The sequence below is a fragment of the Triticum aestivum genome, chromosome 1A (assembly GCF_018294505.1).
Source record: "Triticum aestivum cultivar Chinese Spring chromosome 1A, IWGSC CS RefSeq v2.1, whole genome shotgun sequence".
Classification (NCBI taxonomy): domain Eukaryota; kingdom Viridiplantae; phylum Streptophyta; class Magnoliopsida; order Poales; family Poaceae; genus Triticum; species Triticum aestivum.
In genome coordinates this window covers 55982044-55992886 of record NC_057794.1, presented here as the reverse complement: position 1 = coordinate 55992886, position 10843 = coordinate 55982044, and the positions used below count along the sequence as shown (strand labels likewise).

Below are 10843 nucleotides of genomic sequence, written 5' to 3'. Positions count from 1 at the left end.
ATTTGTATCTTTGAATTAATCTTCTCCTACTAACATATGGTAATGTTGATGTACATGGCTCACTGAATGCATAACCAAGCTGAGACTAGGACCCAAGTAGCCATTCCAATGTGCTTAGATAAGATTGAAGCACACAAGACTGCCTCAAGAGGCGCGCCACGGCCGCGCCCAACCCCTAGTAGGAAGCAATGTGGCCGCATTTCTAGTGCCTATGGAAACAAACAAGAAACTAGAAGGAAGCATGTGCCAATATCAATGGAATTTTTGCTACTATCAGTTTTACCAAAACAAAATGTGATTCGGATTTGAGTTTTCTTTTTTCATGGAACCAAATTCAACTTAGAATGGGAGCAATTGTTTTTTCTCTAGATGCATATTCCCAATTTTGCTGAAGCATGTGTATTCATGGCAGTGAAAATAGTTGTGCTTTTGATGGAAACAAATTTTTATACAACGTTATTTGGTGAAACAAATATTGTGATAATTATTTTTGTATAATATATAACTTCTACTAAATTAAAGCAAACCTAATCAATGTGGTAGAAAATTTTTGCGATCATTGTAAATATATTTTTTGCGCTGCATGATTCATGTCGTAATAAATAGTGCTTCCTCCCCTACTGCCGCATGCTTCCTTTCTTAATCAAAATTGAATTCATCACAACTTTCTGCATCAACTATCAGAAATCAAGGCCTCACAAATCAAACTGAACCATATTCATCTATGTGCATTCATTCTCTACGGCAGGGAAAAGAATTTCATACCCTAAACATGTGCATCTCAGTACTGTGAAGGCAGACATTGCCTCTACAACTAAACGCTAGTGCATCACTTCTCAAAAAGCAATGCTTCCATCAAATTTATCGCCCCCAATTTTGATCTTCTCTCTCAACAAACGGGTATACCATGAGCTAATGTAAAACAATACATCAATCACTCTTGACATCAACTCATACGGCCCCAATACACATGAGCAGCACTACAGAAACATGGCAAAACACTAGAAATCATCCTTAGTTTATCTCTCTGTCGCCATTATGGACAATCTGATATGGTAGCTACTTATTGGACCAATCTGCGGCACAACCTCCTGTTTTGGAACTAATCCCAGGGCATGGACAATTTGGATCGGTTGAAGTAGAATGATGAACTGAATTATAGAACCCACGATACTCGATCTCAAGGGCCAGGTGCGCCATTTTTTCTTGAACTGGAGATAACCACACAACAAAGAAGCAGCGTCCGAGGGGAGGAAGAAACAACTAGAGAGAGCAAGAGAATGACCCGAGCATGGGGTCGTGGGTAGCGGGAGCAGTTGGGAAGCACTCAATTAGGGGCTATGGTAATCTCGCATGGGCCTGACGTACATCATGCTTCCAATCTAGGGGCCTACAACTAGTCTGATAGATGCAATCTATCAGTAGTCTGATGCCTAGGGTTGCCCGTAACAAAAAGCTGCATGCGGTAAGGACAACAAATCCAGTTCAACATTAATCCTGCATCCCAGCAAATACAATAACATAGGAATCACCCAACTAGTTCATATTCTGATTCCAGCATGGATATACTAGATAGTTTTGCCCTGAGCCCAAGCCACTGAGACCTACATGTACCCATACACACGACAATAGGTAACAACATAGATACTAAATATGATAAGATGCAGTGATCATTAGCTACACTACTAAGTTGTCATGATAATATCTTTGACCGCTTTCAGCTCGGCCGGCAGGAAGCTAGCAGCCAGCTCCCTGAGAACAGATGGGCAGCTATTCTTCAGATGCTCGTAACCATCACTTGCCATCATCGTCTCCAAATTGGAAGGCGAAGCGAGGAACTCAAAACAGGCCTCCTTGATTCTATGCAAGCCGTGCTGCTCAGCTAGAGCCAAACTAGTCGCCACGACGTCAGAGTCAATGAGGTTGCACAACTTCTCTTCGCATATCAGCTTGAGCCTCTCAATGTTGTACCTGTCTGCCGCAACAAGTAGATGACCAGCTATCACCATCTCTCTTCCTGTTTCACCCTCATCAGTTGTCTCAGGAACAGGCAGCGAGTCAGTGTAAATGAAGTGGAGCAAAGACTTGAACACGTCACTTTCCATATCGCTAATTTCAATCAAACTGTTCCCACTCTCCTTCATGGGGCCAAAGAGCTCCGCCCTGAATACTAATGACCGAGCAGCAAGCACGGACCTATGGGCCAAGAAGCTTTCCCCGCCAACCCGAAAGGTCACATCCGCTCCATCCAAGCTGATGAGGAGGTCACCGAGATGCTGGTGCAAGTTACTTGGAGGAACCACAATAAACCGATTAACTTTATGGACAGGCTTCATAACCGTAACATCACACCTGATGCTGAAACTGTCGTCTCTTAGATACACTGAGCTCTCGAGATCAGCAACCTTGATAAAATTAGAGAAACCCCAGTCTGAACCTTTGCTATCGAAGATATGCTCATGGGTGATCATGCTTTTTGATTCCAGTGGTTCTCCATCTTTGTCAAGCAGACTAAATCCAACTTTCGCTTTCACATCGTTAGAAACATCAGAATACAGAGCTAGAAAAACAGATATGAAACCGGCTTCATACTTTTCGGCGTAGCAACCGTTTGGGTAATACTCCACGGCCCAATCGTGACCTCCAACAGTGAAAGGGGTAGATTGCACGTAGTTTCCATGCTCGATTTGCCCCTTGAGTCTTGAGTATCCGTCTATCTTGATCACATATGAACTTCCCTCCGATGACGCTACAATGGCAGCAGGAAGCTGCGCCATTCCGTTGGTGGGCTAGGCAGTTGCAGGGAGCGCGGGTCGAGGCAGCGTCCCCTGGCCGGGGATCGGAAGACCGTCGGGGTCGAGTTGGGGTCGATAGCTGGGACGGTGGTGTGGAATGGCGCTGGGAGGGAGATGGGAAGGAGGAAGAGGGGAAAACGGAGGAGCAAAGATGCTGTCGGCGCTGCCGCTGCTAGCCGTCGACGGTCCTCCCCTGCCTTCACCACGCCGTCAGGGCGCGTCGCGGGAACGGGCCGCGCGTCAGCGAGTTGCCGGGGGGCAGCTCATGTCGAACGCGGCAGCAGTTGCCGTCGCGCGCTGCGACTAGGAAGAAGACGAGCGGAGGACAGGGAGGGCGGCGGCGGCGGCGGCGGCTGTGAATACCTAACGAGATGCGGCTAGGGTTGAACTTTTTTTTTAGACGAGGCTAGGGTTGAACTGGGAGAAGAGGCCTCACGGCATGGTGGGTCGAAGTTCGTGGGCTTAGGACCTTGGGGCCGCAGTTGTTGGGTTTGTCCATGGGCCATATTCGAACTTGGTAGCTCAGCATGTGTAATCTTACAGCCGTTACTAAAAAAAAGCAATAATCTTACAGCCTCTTCTAAAAAAATAAAAATCTTACAGCCTCTTCTAAAAAAAAAAATCTTACAAACTCTTCTAAAAAACAAAAGCAAAAATCTTACAGCCTAAAAAAAATCTTACATTTTTCGAATACGCAAAGTTTGCGTATCTTTCATCAAGGGATAGGAGAGAACAAAGTAACAAAGAGGAGAGGGATAGGATACAACACATCACACACTCGCCCAAGCATATACTCCGGTCATGGAAGGCAAGGAAGCGAGATCCAGAGTAGCTAGGCCACGTCGCGAACAAAGCCGACACCATTGTCGCGCGGCCACACCACCAGGACAAAGCAAATCAATGCACCCAACCTTGAAGGTCAAGAAGAGTTGGCAAGTGGGTTGTAGAATTGGATCGGGCCAAAGGAAGACGTCATGGAGGAAGAGCTGACAATGTCGTACATTGCGATCCGGATGCCCATGCCCTGAGTAGCAGCCCAAAACCATGCATGCCGTCCACATCACCAATTTCAACACGGAAGACGGCACAAGCGGTAATCTTATGTAATCAATCAATTGAGAGTTTAGGGCTCGAGGAACACTGGTCGTCGGCGGGATACCTTCGATCCCCACACCTCCCGTTACCATCTTGGCACTGAGATGTGGGGGTCTCAGTCATCAAGAATTGTATGGTCATCGTCATCATATAGTGGTGTTTTGCGAATAAAATTACTTTGGTTTTTCTTTGGGGGTGCCATGAAGGCAGAGAGGTTTGTGTTATCAAAGAGTCAATTATTCAAATATGGTAAGTTTAGATTACTGTGTCATGTTCTTTTTGTTGGTTTGATTTTTTTCTTCGACTTAAAATATTTTTCTCGACACTATGGTGATAATCTTGTGGTTCAACGCTATGCACTCCTAGAGGATCATTCCGGCACCAATTATGTTTCTTTCTCATGGCTTCCTTCCGGCGACTCATGTCGCTAAAAAAACCTTTTTGATAAACAAGCTCATGTGGGTAAATGAGTGGAAGTATCACTGTTCCTATCCAATTGCACTCTCTTTGCAGTGATTCATTTTCATTTTACAAGATTGATACCACGGAGAAGATGTTTTCAAGATATTTCACATGTAATTCTTAGTTGTATGAGCTACTTTGTAGTTTTTGGGTCTTGGATCCAAAAGCATTGCATCTATACAATAATATCTTGCTGCTATGAAAAAAATATAGTTATTTCTAAAAAACAATAATCTTTCTTGCTAAAAAATAACTTCTTACTTAAAAATAACAATTTCTCAAAAATCACAAGTTAGGGTACAGGTGCAAAGGTTGCCTCAAACTTCTCTCGTGGTCCCCCGCAAAAAATATGTGTTTTGTGGTGCATCTTTGAGGGTGGTGACGCGTGACACAATGCATATAAACCACTTGTCGTCACCAGGAAGTTCATGTGTATGTTTTTTCTGAAGGATGCATTTTTCTCGTGCGGTGTAAATTTCAATCAAAGTTATCTAAATTGAGTGTCCAAATTGCAAACAGATTTCATCGTAACATTTGTCGTGTCCATATCTTCAAAAGTAGTTCTTGTGTTAATACATTTCAGTGAACTTATTTTCAAATGCAGCTTGTACTTCCAATGACAACATACTTGTACTTCCCATGGGTAGTGAACTCATGTGTAATGCAATGTGTAGCCCTCTCATGGTGCAATTTATAGTCCTTGGTGTAACATGTGCTTCTCACATGGTGTAACGTGTACTTGCTACACAATGCACCCTGAAATCCCGGGTGCAATATGTACTTTCAGTGTGGCAACATGTACCACCTGGTGTAACATGTTCTTCTCGCCCGCTCCAACCTATGCTTCATGTGTTGCAACTTGTATTGCTAGTACAACATGTCATTTGCATGTCTTGGAACATGTACTCCAAGTATGAAGTGTACTGTTACTAGCACAAGTTGATAAAAGCTGGAGAAAGAAAAACAAGTGAAAAACAAAGGAAAATAAAAAAAAACAAAAAAGGCCAAAATCGGGGCCTACCATGCAAAAACCAGAAGAAAAAACACATTTCAAACCCTCATTGCGGCTTGAGGTGCCTTTTTGGTCCACCACGCATTAGATTGGCCTGGCCCACGCATAACCTTGGAATAACCTTCGTTTAGTTGCTCTTGACTTTCTCCTACTTGGACGCTACTATGTCTATGTGTCTCTAAGAAGCGCATGAAGGGAGGCTCGCCTACATTGCCTGCTCATGGGTCGGCTTAATTCCGCCCACTAAGCAAGCAAAGTTTTCTTTTCATTTTTCTATGTATAAATCCCAAAACGTTTTCCTCACTATTTCATATAATGTACTACCCCTGTAAAGAAATATAAGAATGTTTAGATCACTAAAGTAGTGATCTAAACGCTCTTATATTTCTATACTGAGGGAGTATTTAATAAAACTCCAGTTTTAAAAGAATATTTCACGAAAATTGACGTCTAATTAAAAACTTAATTTGGATTATTCAAAAAATGACCATGTAACTAAAAAATGTTTGGGCTCTTAATAATCTCATATGATTTAAAAGTGTTAACATATTTAATAAAATATTTAGTAGATTTAAAACTTATTCATGCATTTAAAAAAATATTTTTTTGAGAAGTGTTCATACATTGGAAAAAATGTAGTCTACTTATAAAAAGTATTCATCCCTTTAAAAAAACTGGTACCATATTTGTTTCAAATGTTTGCGCATTTAGTTCCCCTCTAGTTCCCTCCACATCAGGTGGGGTGAGCAGCCAATCACCGAGGTTCATTTTTGTTCTTACACACTCATACTAGTCTTCTTTTTTTAGGAGACTGGTCTACCTTTTAAAATATGTTCATGTGCTTTTAAAAGTATCCACACCTTTAAAAAATGTTCATGTATTTTTTTTAAATGATCGTGCATTTAGGAAAAAATGTTTATGTACTTTTGAGAAGTATTCAAGTATTTTAACAGTTATTCATGTACTTTTGGAAAAGTGCTCAAGCCATGAAAAGAAACTCACGTAATTTCTGAAAAACGTTTATACTTATTGTAAAAACTTAAAGTAGGAAAGTGCAAAAGAAACATAAAAAGGAAAAAATAGAAATATAAACAGAAAAAAGATAGAAAATAGAAAAGGAAACAAGGAAAACATTTATAAAACGGACAAAAGTTGTTTCCCAAAAAAAATCCGCATGCAGAATATCATAATGCTTGCTACGGGCGATATACTGTCTTTTGCGCTCCTGCTTGACGTTAGTGCCTCAAACAGGTTGGGTTTTCCTTTCTTTCTTTTTTTTGGGGAAACAACTTTCGATTTATTCATCTTTAATCATGATATTACAGCAAACACTTTAAATAATAAAAATTACATTCATATTTGCAGACTACTTAACGATGACACTAAAGGGAACCAAATGCATGCCGCTATCATCGCCCCTCCCTTGACAGAGGGGTGCAAAACTTATTGAAGTAGCACTGCATTGCGTTTTCGACAGAGCGAGGAAGACGATTAAATTAGGTGGTTTATAGGACGTCGTATGTACTACTCCTTCCGTTCCGAATTACTTGTCTTGGATTTGTCTAGATACGGATGTATCTAAGTCTAGATACATCCGTATCTAGACAAATCCAAGACAAGTAATTCGGAACGGAGGGAGTACTTACCTGGACGAGGACGCCAGATGGGTGGTCACTGGTCAAGGCAATATGCATGTTCCTAGATTAGAATCATCAGAATTGACCAAACATACGGAAGCCTCGGAAAGTCGGGATCGGGCAGTAAATATTCAAAGTGTTTTCTCCGTATGCAAAGTAGACGATGCCGCAAGACTTCCAAGTCAAATTCCCAGCCTGACGTTGACCCGGTATTTTGGTCAGATATGGCATGCTGGCCGATTAGTCAAATAGGGAAAATTAAATTAATGGTCAGACATCGCCCGCAGCCATGTGTATCTATATAAACACGTACACGTGCTGGATCATTCACGGCGATAGATGGTTCCAGTTCTTCGCCGCTGATGATGGCTTTGCTGCTCCCCCTTGAAATTTCAGTCCCCACGTTGGGACTAGTATAATGTTTTCCTTTGTGGTAATATATAAACAGCGTGCTTAACTAACTAGCCATGTGGAACCGGAATTGAACGAGCGCATCTGCTTCACGTGTAGAATTGGGGGCTCCGCATTTATTTAATTTTTCAAACCAAGAACCATAGAACAATCGTTCTACCGTAAATTATATTAAAATATATACAAAGTACAAGTTACAAGTTGCACCCAGTGAAAGTTTATCCTATGCCAGCTCTAGGAAACATCGTGTGAGTCATGATAATCAAGTTAAATAATCTTCAACCCAGCTATAAAGTGTATCCTTGAATTTATCCTTTATTGTGTGAGTGATCAACAGAAGATCCATCTTGAGGAGGCGTCTCCAGACTCCAGAGGTAACAGAAGCATTTTGGACCTTGAAGAGTTTGGCATCTCTCTGCATCCAGATGCGCCAACAACTCATAATGACAATTTTGGTAGGGAGCACTTTGGCGAGAAACGAGATTTCATCTAGTGCTGAGATACCTCTGTTCTTACTGGCAGTAATCGAGTCCCAACAAGCTAGGGCAAAGTGACAATCCGGCATTCTTTACTCTCAAAAAAAAAATTCAGTCTTATAGTCTTCTGCGTGATCAATGAAACATATATACTACTACCATTCAGAGCCGTTCTTTGTAAAGCTCTCAAACTGCGAAGAATAGTTATAGTTGAACGATAAACTAACCACTACTACTAGTCCTAGGTTAACGTCGTCCAGAAAGAAGGAAAAAACTATGTTAATTATGAGCATCAACTGAGGCAGTATCCCTAAATATACCATCAGTTGCTTAGGCTGACTTGTTAACTCTGACTAATCTGCGCATGTTCCCACCAGAGATGTTACAGTCCGTTCTGCCTTTACAGCTGCGCGATCGATATGAGCGTGAAGAACGAGTGTGGCACAATAGTGATAGTGTGGTGTGAAGTGAACACTGGGAAACTGTGGGAGCAAAGGAAAGCAACGTCTATTTCCCTTGTCTGATCATCTGAACGAACAACCGACAAATTCCCACCAACTAAAAGAGAACGTCCATTATTATTATTTTTGTTGCCATGCTATTCAGTTCAATCAATAGTTGTCATATACACGCGCATTTCATCGGTGCATTCATGAATGTGCAGGTCTAGCATGCTGCATGCATGGTCGATTCTTTCCAGCTTCAATCACGATTCACACCCATCAATCCATGTCGATCCTTGGGTATATTGCCATCATCCTATCTAATCCTGGTTGGTTGCCAGCACTCTTATCTTGCACCAAAGAGCAGTGGTTGGACTCTGAACGAGTCCGGTCTTTGTCAGCCGTGACCGCCGACCCAGCCAGAGAAGGCTACTGTTCTCCGACAGAGGCTTACAGAGAAGAACACAAGGTCCCTTGGCTGTGCACGCAGCACTGTCACTGCCGTCTGAAACTTTTCTGCACGGCAACAAACTGGAAACGGACATAGATATCTTTCAGACTTAATAGCGCGTGAAGAACTTGAGAAAAATGGAGCTTCTAGTCCCACACACACAGACACAAAAAACTAGACTGATAATAATCTTACTATACCAGCAATTGAATTGGAGTTTAGGATGTCTTAGTTTGTTTAACAGTAGCCGCGGCAACATGCAGATTTCTGGGCTCTGTCTGATCATACCGTTTCTATGACTCTATAAGGTCATTTAAAAGTATGTATGAAGAGTCTGACATTTCGGGTTTGACTATCGATGATATATCCGTTTCAAATAATTAAACAAACTATCGATGATATAGAGAAACATACTCGGTGTAATGATCTTTATACCAAAGAATGCCATTGTAGACCGCGCCCATGTTCTAAAGGACTTTTCTTTTAGAAACTGGAGCATTTAGCTGGGAATACACAGAATGAGCAGAATTAAGCATTTGGCCTGAATGAACCTATATGAAACGTGAAAACATTCATAAGAACTCGACTCGATGAATTTATATTTGAAACTTAGAAAGAAAAGCATTATTTCAGGTATTATTTTTTCTCATCAAAGATGTAATCTATTTTAGCTGTGTAAAAATAAATTTCAGGTAACTAATAAAATGCTACAGTACAATTCATGTAATTGTTGTGCAGAAATTATTTTTTACGAAATTTGTAAATAAAATCATAGTTGATCATATTTTTCTACACAAAATATAAGCATTTTTTATGAATCACAATGCATCCCCATTGGAATATACTATTGCTCAAAGGTGTTGTAAGACCCTGGTCCTCAGGACATCTACGCTGACCCACAAATTTGCTCCAACATCTGTCTGCGGGCACAGATGCGGGAGCCTGCCATCCATCACTACATGCATACATTTTAACGACTGTTTGAACTAACCAAAAGAAATTCGTGCAAACACGGCGGATTTTATATAAACCAAACAAAAATTCATTACATTTTGGATATTTTTTAACTAAAAACTATGTCGGACTAAGGTAAAAGTAGTCAACGGCCGGCGTCGGCGGATATCCATTCCCACGACAAAGATACCCTTGACTAATCTACGGCTAACCGTCGCGGATCTTCACTGGCTTCCCCATGTCCGGTAGCCCGCTCATCGGACTCCCATGAGCCCCGGAGGTATATGCTTTAGCGCAAAGGGCGGATCACTTCCCCATATTCGACAGCGCCGCTCATCGTAGTGAGCACCACCAGGATGTGCTTTAGCCGGAGGGGAAGGGGACGACGATGGCCTGCGACCGGGCAAGACACAGGATGTGTGTTGGAAAATTAGGCAAGCCAATCATTTGTTTCAGTAAATAATTCATGACTAGCACAGAAACCAGCATGCAACAATCTAGCAAACTATATGAACAACATTGATACATCTCCAATGTATATATCCTGTTTTGATCTTTACCAATTTTCAGAGGAACAAACTCCCTATCAGCCAAAAGTGCCTTAATCTCGGCATATAAATGATCATAGACCGACCTAGGTAAGGTGTCACCCAAAAAAGTGGCTAAAAATTCGATTGGACAATCACTGGTTTATCCAAGTGATGAATGGCGAGTGCCATTCCTTGCATCAGGGCGATTGATGGTCCCCTGCGTTTGGAGCAGTAGATGGTTCCAATTATTCACAGTTGGTGATGGCTTTGCTGCTCCCCCTGTTGAAATTTTAGTCCCCACGTTGGGACTAGTATAATGTTTTCCTTTTTGGTAATACATAAACAGCGTGCTTAACTAACTAGCCATCTGGAGCAGGAGTTGAACGAGCGCATCTGCTTCACGTGTAGAATGGGGGCTCGGCGGAGTATCATTCAGAGTTGTTCTTTGTAAAGCTCTCAAACCATCGAGAATACTTTTTTTAAACACGGTACAGATGCAAGTGCTCGTATGTACACGCATACACTTATCCCTATAAAAGCACACACGTACATCATATCCTTATGAGCACCTCCGAAA

At 41.8% G+C, this 10843-nt stretch overlaps 1 protein-coding gene across 1 annotated transcript; it reads right to left on the bottom strand.

Annotated features, from left to right (window-relative positions):
- Positions 1-1472: 1472 nt before the first annotated feature.
- Positions 1473-3196, bottom strand: LOC123091771 (BTB/POZ and MATH domain-containing protein 1). The gene has a single exon (XM_044513409.1). The coding sequence runs from the start codon at positions 2775-2777 to the stop codon at positions 1686-1688; it is 1092 nt and encodes a 363-aa protein (XP_044369344.1). The 5' UTR covers positions 2778-3196; the 3' UTR covers positions 1473-1685.
- Positions 3197-10843: the final 7647 nt, after the last annotated feature.